Source organism: Hemitrygon akajei, chromosome 12 (genome assembly GCF_048418815.1).
Source record: "Hemitrygon akajei chromosome 12, sHemAka1.3, whole genome shotgun sequence".
NCBI lineage: Eukaryota > Metazoa > Chordata > Chondrichthyes > Myliobatiformes > Dasyatidae > Hemitrygon > Hemitrygon akajei.
In genome coordinates this window covers 66,255,067-66,269,349 of record NC_133135.1, presented here as the reverse complement: position 1 = coordinate 66,269,349, position 14,283 = coordinate 66,255,067, and the positions used below count along the sequence as shown (strand labels likewise).

The 14,283-nt window shown below is 41.6% G+C and overlaps 1 protein-coding gene across 6 annotated transcripts in view; it reads right to left on the bottom strand.

The window, feature by feature from the left end:
* The window catches only part of LOC140737138 (uncharacterized), a 78,963-nt gene extending 78,602 nt beyond the window's left edge, over window positions 1–361 (bottom strand). For all 6 annotated transcript variants that reach the window (XR_012101069.1, XR_012101068.1, XM_073063338.1 and 3 more), the window contains exon 1: window positions 228–361. Coding sequence is in view for 4 of the 6 variants with exons in the window: in XM_073063338.1 (XP_072919439.1) it covers window positions 228–301 (74 nt within the window). In the remaining 2 variants the exon portion in view is untranslated. The remainder of the gene's footprint in view (window positions 1–227) is intronic.
* Window positions 362–14,283: the final 13,922 nt, after the last annotated feature.

Genomic DNA, 14,283 nt, shown 5'->3' with positions numbered 1-14,283 from the left:
TAAATTGTAGCAAAAACATCTAAGACTGTAAAAAAATCTTTTAAGCTACTGTTCTAATGCATAGGTACTGTACTACATAACACAACAATGAGCCCTGTTTCATCAGGAAAAGATTGCAGAACTCCCCCTTCACAGGTGTCAATGCTTGTATACTATTGCCACACAATACACTGATCTTCAGATCTGCAGAAAAATACATAAAGCACTATGGATATCAATATAATTACTCTTTCGTGCAGTTGGCAAGATGACAGGGTTTAAGGGAGGTCAAGCACAGCTTTCCAGTAAGAACAGAGTTCATTTTCTAGATCGACTCTCAACACAGCTACGTTGCAGCATAGAGTAGGGTGAGCTTTTATATGAGGGTGGCAGGGGAGGATCTGTAACCTTTATGTCCAGTTTTCATTGACTTGTTGATCTTGAGTTTTGTGTTCATTGCAGAGCACCCAGCAATGATTGGGCCACATCATGTGTGCCTTTGACGCACTTTCTTAATCAAACTCCTATTAACTCCCAAAGGTCCATCTGTCTTCATTTGGGGAATGGGGGAATTGGTTTATGCTCCATTACACAGATTCATTCCATTTTGCTCTGGAATAAAAACCATCATGTCAGGACTGGGGAGAACTGTGTTGAGCAATTGGTTGTAGGAAAGATTCTAATGAGGTGGAGGGCAGAGAATAAATCCAGCAGGTTTTTATTAAAATCCCAACATGTTTCTAAGAACTCTATCTGTACAAGCTAGTGTACAACTGATTTGATTTGCTATTGGTGACACCAAGAACTGATTGACCATAATGGGTAAAGAAAAAGGTTGAAACTAAATGGCATCAAGGTGCCTATTAGCCAAGCTCCTGACCGGCAAACTGATAGCATTGCAGCCAACAGGGATGAACTGAGCAAAACTTCGTTAATCTGCAATACCGCAATTTGAAAACAGGATAGTTCAGCTTCTGGTGGTGGGGTGCAATCCTTTCAATCTATTTTACACACTGGGGCCTTTGCTTCCTCACTTCCTTTAAACTCACCTGGATCCTGGTTCTCACATCCTCTTGAAATTCGCCTGGATCTGTTTCCCATACTCCCCTTAAAACGACCAGACACACAGAAAAAAACATTATTCTGTTGTGCAACATCTGAAAAGTGCAATAAAAGGATGTTGGTACTAACATCCAAGAGTCCAGAAAAGTTGCTGTTCTGGTACCCAAGTTCTAGGTGTGTCAGGTTAATGGAGCTTTAATGTATTGCTCATTGAAAACTGTTAAAGTACAGCAACAATGCTGCCATCTACTAGACAATTTGGTAGAAAACTTCTCAGCATATGCTCTGTTAAGTAACAGATCAGTCCAAAGTGGCTAATTACTATTATATCAATCTATCACAGAGACCAAAACTATTGTCCTTTCTATCATATGTAATTTGTTCTCCACTAGCCTTTTGACTGATGTTCCATTGGTTTTTATGTCAATTACTTTGGTGTAAACCTGTGCACAATCTTGGTTTGATTATGGACTAAAAGTGTTGGCTGCTATGGCGAAAATAACTGCCCTTGTCATCAGCAGCTTTTGAACAAGCCTGGCATCAAGGAGTTTTAAAAAATTCATTATCCTGCACTGTGGTAGAAGGAATAAAGAAATAGACTTTTTTAAATGGAGAGAAAATTTAGAATTCAGAATTGCAAAGGGTCTCGGGAGTCCTTGTGCAGGATTCCTTGAAGATTAACTTGCAGGCTGAGTCAATGGTGAGGAAGGCAAATGCAATGCTAGCTTTCATTTTGAAGGACTAGAATGTAAAATTAAAGGATTGGTCAGACCGCACCTGGAGTATTGAGAGCAGTTTTGGGCCCCTTATTTAAGAAAACGTGCTGGCATTGGAGAGGATCCAATGGAGGTTCATAAGAATGAAGGGGTTAATGTATGTTTGATGGCTCTGGACCTGTACTTGTTGGAATTTAGAAGAATAAAGGGAGGGTGGGGATCTCATTGAAACCTATTGAATATTGAAAGGCCTAGCTAGAATGCACGTGGCAAGGATGTTTCCTATAGTGTGGGAGTCTGGGATCAGATGGCACAACGTCAGAATAGAGGGAGATTTAGAACAGAGATGAGGAATAATTTCTTTAGCCAGAGGGTGGTGAATCTGTGGAATTTATTGAAACAGAGGCCAAGTCACTGGATATATTTAAAGCAGAGGTTATTAGGTCCTTGATTAGTAAGGACACCAAAGGATACAATGAGAAGGCTGGAGAATGTTAATGAGAGGGAAATAGAGGGAATAAATCAGGCAAGATGGAATGATGGAGCAGACTCAATGGACTGAATGGTCGAATGCTGCTCCTATGTCTTATGGTCTTATATCTAAATTTGAAGTCAATGGGAATGGATGTGCAAACTTTTCACAGGCTGCTGAGCTGGAGGATGGCTGTAGTTATCAAAGTTAATGGTTTTCAACTTGAGGGACTTTATTGTAGGTAGTGCATACGGAAGTAGCCAAACTTCAAATAAGTGCAGCTCCTTCATCAGTTTTCATGGTGGTGATAATGGGAAAGTGTTCACTAAGAGCTTATGTTGGAATCTGAAATGAAAGATGTATTAACAAACATCTTGAAGAAAAATAAAAGGATTGGGCAGACATGAGGAAATCTGCAGACGCTGGAAATTCAAACAACAACACACACAAAATGCTGGTGGAACACAGCAGGCCAGGCAGCATCTATAGGAAGAAGCACTGTCGACGTTTTGGGCCGAGACCCTTCGTCCTGACGAAGGGTCAATTGAAGTGCTGAAACAAGTCCTTCAACTCACTGGGTCCATGCCCCTCACTGAGCTATCCCTACCTTAACCGAATCCCACCCATCCTGTCCAAGATTCTGGCTCTCACCTACACCCTATGGCCAATTTGCAGTGTCCAATTAGCTTACTAGCCTATAGAGTGATGTGTGAAGGAACTAGATCACCCAAAGGACCCTGGTTAGACCCTAATTGGAGTACTGTGCTCAGGTCTGGTCACCTCACTACAGGAAGGATGTGGAAACTATAGAAAGGGTACAGAGGAGATTTGCAAGGATGTTTCCTGGATTGGCGAGCATGCCTTATGGGAATAGGTTAGTGTGGATAGTCAGAGGCTTTTTCCCAAGGTTCAAATGGCACGAGAGGGCACAGTTTAAAGGTGCTTGGAAGTAGGTACAGAGGACATGTCAGGGGTAAGTTTTTTTTAATGCAGAGAGTGGTGAGTACGTGGAATGGGCTGCCGGTGACAGTGGTGGAGGCAGATCCGATAGGGTCTTTTAAGAGACTCCTGGACAGGTACATGGAGCCTGGAAAAATAGAGGGCTCTGGGTAACCCTAGGTATGTTGGCACACCATTGTGGGCCGAAAGGCCTGTATTGTGCTGTAGGTTTTCTATGTTTCTAAAGCACACAAACTCTACAGAAACATCATGAGAGGTTAAGACTGACCGAGTTCTGTGGAGTTGTATGATAGCAGCTTTACCAGCATAAAAGGAATCCTGTGAAAATGGTGTATTTGTTTTTTCAAAAGATGTACAGTAAAGTCCCATCAACAGGATCAAAGCTTGTGGAACTGGGTTGATCTACTGACACGGATTGAGAATTGGTTACTGGACAGAAAGCAAAGGCTGGGAATGAATGGATGTGAACTTCTGAGTTTGGCATGCCGTGACAAATGGAATACCCCGAGGCCCAAGCCACTTATGATCTGGCTAAAGAATGAAATAGATTTCCAAACTGTTGACACTAATTGATGGGATCGTCATATGCGTGGAAGGATGTACAAAGACTTCAAATGAATTCATACAAGCCGAATGGGTGGGTGAAAACATGGTGGGTGGTACATGCAGTGTATTAGAAAACTCTACAGTTATTCACTTTATTTACCCAACAGAAAACCAGCGTTTGTTAAATGTGAAAGATTGGGTAGTGTTAGTGGGTGCTTATACACGTCAAATGTACATGTAGCAACTGATTAGGAGGCTAAATGACACATATTACAGGAGTAATGTTCATTTATCACGGATCACAGGAGTAAGGAAGATTTAATAATTGGATAGAACATTGGTAACACTAAAGCATCAGATATAATTTTCTCCCTACATTAAAAAAAATTGTGAGGTTATATTCCATTAACTCAGCACACTCAACAAAAGCTGCTCTGTGAATAAATCCCTCATTAGGTGTCTTCTCCTCAAAGATGCTGCTGTGCTCAGTAGGTGATGGAAAGGCTTTGGTATGTCAGGATGTGAGTTATGTACCACAGCACATCCAGCTTCTGACCTGTTCCTATAGCCACAGTAGCTATGTAACTGCTCCAGTTGAATTATGGCCATTGCTAATGCACCCACCTCTAGATGCAACGGAGACAACCTAGTTGACAGTAATGTCATTGAACATCAAGGATTTAAGTCATATTCTAGGCCCCACCAACATTGACAATTGGGATTTTCTTACAACCTGCTCCTCCTGTTAGCTGCTCAATAATCCACCAGCATTCCATGTTAGATGTGATAGAACCATGGCACTTAGATTTGTTCATGTATCATGAAACCCCGGTAACTAAAATGAAATAAAAGTGATGGCCTTGTTTAACTCAGAGAGGTAAGACAGTAACAGGGAATGCTGTGCCCACTCAATGGAATGAAACCTGATGGCTAAAGGCAGATAAGGATGTCTAAAATACAAACATCATCCTCCCACAGTAGGAGACCCAGTTTTCATAAGGGATTCTGTTTGTGCAGCAAAACCTTGGTAATAGGGCATAGGTCTTCTAGGACATAATTAACATATTTTTCTCAAAGTCTATGCATTTTGACTATAGGTTTCAGTATCATCTCCAAAACTGCACTCATTAAGTATCTCAAGCATTTGAGATCCAAGGTTTAATTAACAAACTATGCAATGGAGTGCAAGAGGCTGCCAACAAAGGTATGAATAAAGTTGAGAAAAACCATATGCTCCTCAACTGTTCTGCATTCTTAGTGCTGAAATGCTTGCTTAACATTAGGAGAATATGACAGGATATATGTTGGTTTCAATGTCAAGGAATTCAAGTAACATACAAAAACAGGGAGTAGCTTTAACATCATCAGGTTCAGTTAAGACTGAAATCTATATGACAATGGTTTTCCAAATTAATTAAATCCATGCTAATAGGGTCCTATCTTTTCAACAGCTATCAAGGCTTTGTATTACTACATTTTAATAGAGAGAGTTTGAATCGGTGTTTGGCCTTGAACAGATTATTGATTAACTAGCAGACCGAGAGCGGTATGATTTTGTTTATGTTTGTTAGTACCCTGCTAAGGTTATATCTGTTTTAGCAACAAACATTGAAACATCAAAATATAGCAGAAGGTTTGAAAGTCATACATCTTTGACCTTTGATATTTGTTCAGTTGCTAATTGTCATTGATAAGTTGGAGGAGAGCTGCTGTCAAGCACTACAGTGCATGTGCCAGAGCTCCACCTAAACCACTGCTAGATGATGATTTGAGAACTTTGACTCACTTTCTAACTGTGGCTATCTGCATTTTCCATTGACTTCAGCACTCAAAGTAATGGCAGATTCTTCAGCTACTGCATTCGGGCTTTGCAGATCACTAAATCCTTGAGTCACTTTATAATCTGTAAAAACGTTCTGAAAGCCTATCTGCGAACTAAAGTTTTGATCAGTCTATGATTCAGCACCCATTCCCTTTCTTCCAACTAGTTTAAAGTTCAAATTACATTTATTATCAAAGTATGTATACTTTAAATAACCTTGAGATTTGTCTCATTGCAGGCAGCCACAAAACAAAGAAACCTCAAAGATCCCTTAAAGAAAGACTGGAAAACACCCAGTGTGCAGAGAGAAAAAAGACAGATCGTGCAAACAATAAAAGCAAGCAAACAGCTTTCAGAACTGAAGTCCATGAAAGAAAGTCCATCCGCTGACACAAAGCCACAGGCCCTCAGTTCAGCACAGAGCTGAGTAAGTATCATAGAACAGTGAGTTAAAACAGCCTGTTCTTCGCCTTAAGCCCTGACACCCTGACCTTTTCAATTTGGCCCTGTGCTTAAATCATCGTCCAAACATTGGGTTCTGTAGCTTCAATACGCTCTGGGGCCTGGAAATAGGAAGTCACTTGAAATTTTTGTTACGCTTAAAGGTATTATACAGATGTAAGTTGCAATTTCCATGATTCCAGGCAACCAATAATTGTCACATTGGTGATAGGTGGGTTTAGTTACAGGAAAAAGTTGAGTAGGGTAGCATTTTAATGCAGTGTGGGAGCTAATATAATTACAATCAATAAATAGTAACCATCTATTTATTTGAAGAATGATATAATCTTAATTTGATTTAATGACATAATCTTAATGTATGATTTTCTTCACCTGAGCATTCCTCCTGTCAGAGTGTTTGGAATTGTGGTTGTTGCCTGTGTACACCATCAATGTGTACGGTTGCATTTTTGTTAGATGTTGCAAGAAAAGCACATCATTGTTTGCTCTCTTCCACAGACCTTTGCACCCCTACCCAAGTCAAAATTCAAAGCCTTGTTATAAAGTTCAATGCTGATGCAGGCATCACTAGCTTTGAAATGTGTATGACAAAACACCATCACCTTCATTAAAGTAGTGTAATAGATCGTTATTTTATGATCGTAACTATATTACACTGAGAAATATTATTACCAACAATGTCAGAGCAGTGAACCTCAACTATGATACCCATGTGTTGGAGAGAGAGAAATCTTTCTCAGGACCTTGTTTTGTGGATACAGAACTGGCTTGCCCACAGAAGGCAAAGGGTGGTTGTAGATGGTTCGTATTCTGCCTGGAGATCAGTGACCAGTGGTGTTCCACAGGGATCTGTTCTGGGACCCCTCCTCTTTGTGATTTTTATAAATGACCTGGATGAGGAAGTAGAAGAGTGGGTTAGTAAGTTTGCTGTTGACACAAAGGTTGGGGGTGTTGTGGATTGTGTGGAGGGCTGTCAGAGGTTACAGCGGGACATTGATAGGATGCAGAACTGAGCTGAGAAGTGGCAGATGGAGTTCAACCCAGGTAAGTGTGAAGTGGTTCATTTTAGTAGGTCCAATTTGAAGACAGAATATAATATAAATGGTAAGACTGTTGGCAGTGTGGAGGATCTGAGAGATCCTAGGGTCCATGTCGATAGGACACTCAAAGCTGCTGCGCAGGTTGACAGTGTTGTTAAGAGGGTGTATGGTGTGTTGGCCTCATCAACCATGGATTGAGTTCAAGAGCCGTGAGGTAATGTTACAGCTATACAAGACCTTGGTCAGTCCCCACTTGGAGTACTGTGTTCAGTTTTGGTCACCTCACTACAGGAAGGATGTGGAAACCATAGAAAGGGTGCAGAGGAGATTTACAAGGATGTTGCCTGGATTGGGGAGCATGCCTTATGAGAATAGGTTTAGTGAACTCGGCCTTTTCACCTTGGAGTGATGGAGGATGAGAGGTGACCTGACAGAGGTGTAGAAGATGATGAGGGACATTGATCATGTGGATAGCCAGAGGCTTTTTCCCAGGGCTGAAATGGCTAGCACGAGGGGGCATCATTTTAAGGTGCTTGGAAGTTGGTACCAAGGGGATGTCAGGGTTAAGTTTTTCCACACAGAGGTTGGTGGTTGCGTGGAATGGGCGGCCGGCAATGGTGGTGGAAGCAGATACAATAGGGTCTTTTAAGAACCTCTTAGCTAGGTATAGGGTGCTTAGTAAAATAGAGGGCTTTGCGCTAGGGAAATTCTAGGCAGTCTCTAGAGTAGGTTACACGGTCGGCACGACATTGTGGGCCGAAGGGCCTGTAATGAGCTGTAAATGTCTATGTTCTATGACACTCTGTGTTCCATAGTCATGATCATCCTTTTAAACACTACAATGTGAGTACAGACATGATCTAGAGCAATTCCTTCTCCACACCGTACAGTCTCAAGCTATCAGCTGTACATCATGTATACTATGTCTCTTTGTTAGGTGGCATCATTAACCATAGAGGAAACAGGACACTAAAAGAAAAAAAAAGGCTTCCTGGAGTCTCTGCACCCTTAATTAAGGCTGCTGAATACAAGAATAGGAAGAGACAATCCCCCATCAGTCTGCTCGCACCCCCTGGCACTAGTCACGATATTGTCACTCCTGAGTTTAGTTTCCTGAGGGGGGAAAGTACTCAAACAGGCACCTTAACCAGTACTACCTTTTAAAGTTAGTCAAACGAATTGGAAGCAAAAGGTAAGAAATTGGTTAATAGGTATGACCTTGAATGGGTGGGATGTGAAAGGTGACATCCCTTGAAATCTTTCATGGACATCTCAGCTTCTCAGTAAATTTATCACAGACTGAGATGAAGGAATGGAAGATTCTATGTCCAAGTTTGCACAATTAGTAGTGTTGATGGAAACAAGGTTGCCATGATGGAAACACTCTGGTTTCCTTGTCTGTGTAAGTCTAGGGAAGACAATCTCCGGCCCTGCCAAACGTGTGACAGTGAGGCGTGAGCCCACCCCAAGCCCCCTGTTTGTCTGGATGCTGTGTGACCTGTTACAAATGAGTGCCATGAAATAACAGACAGTCTTCATTTGACTAAAGGGTAAAGAAAAAGAAAAGGGCCCATTTTAATGATTCAGTCTAATGAGCACACATTGGAGCTCACAGTTTCCCCGTCTCCAATCCTCCATTGATTACCCCTGGACTTTGTCAGATCATGGCCCACTCCAGGTTGAATCCTATAATCTCTTCTCTCCAGTGTCTTTTCTCTTCCTCCCCCTCTAACAAAAGATCCAAGCTCAGCCTTAGTGTCCCTTATCAGAGAAACTCCCCTTAATCTGACCATCCTAACTGGATGCCACGAAATTCTCTCTCTTATTTTCAACAGTGACCCAAGCATAAGCTGAGAACAAGCAGCTCGTACAGAACAGCACGAAGTGAAGTACAGAACAGCATAACAGTAAAATTATCAACCGGGGCATTGCAGGACAATGAAAGACTGACTTTCAAACTGAGAGCATCATACAGTTCAAAGGGAGGATCAACATAACATATCATTTATAATTAGTAAGGAGAATTGTTTGGAATCAGATTGGACAGGGAAAGGGGAGCAGAATGAATACACATTTCTAAAGTGGGGCCCAAGAAAGAAAGTTAGGGAGCCATAGAGACCCAAGACGTGGGACATGAGGGCAGTTATTGATTATCTGGGGTTTATGGACAGACATCTAATATACCTCAGAATCATTCCAAATATGGAACATGTGATTTCACAAAAATCTTGATTTGCCATCCACAAGTGTTCTATTTTTTCTTCGTGCTTGAACAGCACATTTCAGTCCCAGTCCCAAGTCGGTATTGTCAAATGAAATAGAAACAGTGCAAATAGATAGAGATACTGTCATATACTCATCTCCATTTGTGAAGGTACAGCGAAAAAGCACCCAGGTCTGTATGCAGCAACGTTCAGTAACATTTAGGCACAGGCTGGTGGGTCCCTTGCGACACAGAAGTGTTCGGCAATGACCTCTCCAACAAGGGGAGTCTACAGCAGGAGCACTAGCCTCAAAAATAGTTACCTTTCCCAAACAGTAAGGCTGTTCAACACCTCCACACACTCCCACCATCGCTACATTATCATTTCCTATCAGAGACACCCGATGTACAGATATTTCTGTGCCTAGTGTCACTCTCTGAACATTTAACCAATCTACATCTGTATATACAGTCTTATGTATTTATACTTATTGTGTTCTTTACCTTGTTGTGTCTTTTTTGTGCTGCATCGGATCTGCAGAAACAATTAGTTTGTTCTCTTGTGCTGGAAATGACATTAAACAATCTTGATTTTTGAAAGCTTGATTCTAACCACTATCTTGACTTTTAACAGCTTTACGAATACATAGTCTCCTACTGTTATCATCCTGGATATTCCCATGACTAGAAAGATAACACAGCCAGCTACTCAAGTATTCTGCCTCAGTCTGCTGTTGAATGATTCACCAAATGACATCCCAGACCCTTTCTATCATGAGGAGTGTGCTAGGATATCCTTCACTTACCTGGGTAAGTGCAGCTCCAACAACCCAGCATGATGCAAATAACAGAACCCAATTTGCTGGCACCTCATACATCATCAAAAACATTCATCCCCATCCCAAAAGCATTGCCTTGAGTTTTTATTGTCCACAAAGTTCAATGTAGAACCTCAGAGGTCCGTGTGAGCTTGTGACTTTCACCATCACCAAGGGGAAAGTCAGCAGGTGCATGGGAACTGCCTTCACTCAGAGAACTGTAGTGGTTCAAGGCAGAAGCACATCACAACGGCAATTAGGGACGGACAATAAATACTGGGTTTGCTAGTGTTGCCTAGATCCTATACAAAAAAAACACACGTGAAACTATTTAATTGTAGTTGGGTTCCTCACTTCAAATGTGTTCTGCATGCCAGATTACTTTTACAATTGTCAAATAGTGTAATTGTTAAAATGCAAAAATTCGAGACAATATAGTAATAACCCATCTTCTATTCATGAATTGTTGAAGTATATTCCAACTGTATAGATATATCAGCAAGTGACATTACATCCAAGAAATGGTGTAATCTTTAAGTTTTATCATGCAAGAGGAATTACTTATTCATGGTCAACGTTCAATTTTATTAAACTGCTCCGTCACAGTATGAATAGGTTTGTAATTTCATTTCCCCATCTTAATTTCTCAGCTTTCTGGAGTTACTGGTTGAATGTTAACATAAAACCTCTTTCATGTCTAACTTTCCCAGCTCTAGCAAAAGATCAGCACACAGAAGCATTAATTCTGCCTCCCTCCTCCTCCTCTCCAGAGATGCTTCCTGACCTGCTGAGTATTTCCAGCATTTTCTGTTGGTGTTTAAGGTTTCCAGGTTCTTCAGTATTTTGCTTTTGGAGCATTTGTTAGCAGTAACACTAAAAACATTAAAGATAATTAACCACAATTAGAGATGTCTGCATGGTGTAAGTCTGCTCACCTTGATTTAATGCTGCCATCACCAAAGTAAAATCAGCACAACAGAAATATTCAAGCTTGTTTGTTGGAGTAACTCAGAAGTGTTACCATGGAGTAACCATTTCCATTGTCAGAAGTGGATGTGGATAAAAAAAGCCCAAAGGGTATAGATTTCTGATTTTTTTATTTTGAAAATTCACTTTATGGGATCTGCACATTGTTGGTAAGGACAGCGTTTATTGGCCATCTTCAAATTGTCTTCTCAAACTGCTGCAGTCCTTCTGATGAAAGTACTGCAGCCACACTGGTGAGCTTGCTGTTCTAAGATTTTGACTCAGCAGTGTTGATTGATCACCAGTATGTTTCCAGGTCTTGCCAGTGGGGAACCTGCAGATGATGGTGTTTCATGTGTTTTGTTGTCATTGCCTAGGTGCTAGAAATCCTAGGCCTTGAAGGAGTTGTTGGTATGGCCTTATTAAGTAAATACAGCACATTTTGTTGATATGAGCCGGTAGATGAGGGTAAAAATGTTTAGTGTGGTGGATGGAGCACCAATCACGTAGACTGATTTGTCCGATGTATTGTTGAGTTTCTTAAAAGTTGTTAGCAAGTGGAGAGTAATTTCTGTCTTGTACATAATGGAGAGGCTTTGAGATGCCAGATGAGTAACTCACTGCAGGACACTCAAATTCTGACTTTTTTCTTGTAGCCACAGTATTTATAGAGCTGTTCTGGTTGAGTTTCTGATTAATTGTGACCACCAGGAATTTGATGAAGGGTGCTGTGATAGTAACACTATTGTTAGCCCATCCCCAGAGTGCTTTCTCTTTGATGTCCTCTGCATTCGGTTTCTCCAGGATACCTTGATGCCACATTCGGTCAAATGCAACCTTGATGTCAAAGGCACTCACTGCCCCTTTACCTCTCAAATTCACTCTTTGATCCAAGTTTGTTCCAAGGCTCCGATGAAGTCTGGAGACAAGTGATGCCCCATTTGGACTTTGTATCAGTAAGTTATTGAGAGCACTGTCGATACCAGCTTACATCACCTTGCTGGTGATCGAGAGTAGATTGGTTGCATTTGTCTTGCTTTTTGAGAACGGACTTACTCGGCCAATTTCCTCTACTGTCAGCAGATGCCACTGTTGTGAACAGGGGCACAGATTTCCCTCACCATCTTGTCCAGTCCTATAGTCCTTGCCGTATCCACTTCTCTCAGCTGTTTCTTAACATTGCTTGGAGTGAATGCAGCTGGCTGAAAACTGTGGCGTGCAAGAGGAAGGTGAGATGGTTCATCTATTTGACAATTCCTGCTGAACATGGATGCAAGTGTTCCATCCATTTGCTTAGCACTTGCATGCTGGACCTAACCAATTGCGAGGATGGTTCTGCTTTTGGAGCTGACTCCCTTTGTTGGATGTCTACTTGTCTTCCGCCATTCATAATCAGATGAGCGAGGACTTCAGAGCTTTTGTCTGAACGGTGGGTTGAGAGGCTGCAGTGCACTGCTTGTGTCTCTGATACTCATGTACTGTAGTTCTATGCTGCAAATTCACCAGGCGCCATCTCAACACTGTAAGTGCGCTTGGTGCCATCTCTGCAGTTACTACTGGAAGAGGACTTGTTTTCTTGCTTGGTAGAGTGCTAACAGATCTATTGGCAAATAAATTAATGGCAGCTTACTCTACAGCCTTCCCAGACCGTGAACAGTAAATATTCCGCATTTAATCTAGTTAAGGTTTCCTCGCCTACTCCAGTAAGATGATGATGAGTTCTCAGCATCAATCTGTTTGGCCTGGTTCAGGATCGTGTGTTTCTACTCAAATTATCAGACACTTTTCTTCTTGTTAACTGAAATCTCACAAGCGGAGTGTTAGATGCAGTGTGAAACCTGCCACACTGCTGCCTTGACTACAGCAGCTGTTTGGTTTTTTGTTCAAAGGAAAGGAATGAAACAGCCCACAGTTTACTGGAAAGGTGTGAAGTGGGCAGATTATTATGGTTTCTGAGCTCATTTTCCTCCTGCTGTTGGCCATCCAGGGCCTGTTGTGACAAATGGGAACTGGTAACTCTGCCGGCATCACCTTGGATCACTGGCCATAATATTATTCAGAATAGCTCGAGAGCATGAAGGCTGTCACTGCCAGGGGCAGATGCAATAACACCATTTAATTCATCCGTGGACAGGAACATGGATAGAAAAGAGGTTCCCAAATGGAGGTCCACAGACTCCTTGGGTAATGGTAGGGTCCATAGCATGATAAAGGTTGGGAATCCTGGTTTCGAGGGACATGGGCCAAATGCAGGCAAATGGGACTAGCCTGGAGAGGCACTTTGGTCAGTTTGGATAAATTGGATTGTTACAATTGTAAGCTAAGCCCGCCTCTGTACTTAAATATGGACATTGACCAAGCTAAAGCACAAAGAAATATGAGCATTTACATTGTACTTCTCACAGTCTCAGATTATCTGTACAACTGACAGTGGGGCCTCTGTTACAATATAGAAGTCATCAAAGTATTCGATAAGGCATTATCAATTGCACGAGGTGATTGGTACAATTGGAACTAGCCCAGGATTCCATGCTCAGTACTAAAGGATGAAGAAAGGTAGGAATATCAGTCAAATGTAGATTTGTCTAAAATCAGTTCCTGCTGAGCTTAAGAGTTTGTATGCTCTCGCTGTGACCACGTGAGTTTCCTCTGGGTGCTCTGGTTTCCTCCCACTGTCCAGAGACATACCAGTTGGTAAGTTACTTAGTCATTGTAAGTTGTCCTGTGGTTAGGCAAGGGTTAAATTGGGGTTGCAGGGCAGTGTGGGTTAGAGGGCTGGAAGGGCCACTCCGTGCTGTATCTCAATAAGTAAACAAACAGATATATCATTTAAAGTTATCTGTACGTGTATTTTTCAACTTCAGAAAGCTCAATTTACAAATGTTTCTTAGCACATCATTGACTTTTGGGATATGTCTTAATTTACAAAACATTTATTGCATCGCAAAAAGCGCATCACTCTCCACAAATAGGATTTCATGCCAGGAACTTCCATAGTGCATTTCACCCGAAAATGTTAATTTCCACCAAAATTTAGCTTGGACAAACGTTTTCCAGGAATGCATCCATTTAATCACTGACAATCTGTTTCAGAAAAACTGAGGCTGCTGGCTTGGGGAAAGAGGAAGATTGTGCTTATGTAAACGAGGCACGAGGATGGATTAAAGGTTAGATTTCGGATGCAGGCATGGGAAGCCTTACACTGGAGCAAGTTGATACTGCTTGCAATTATCTAGC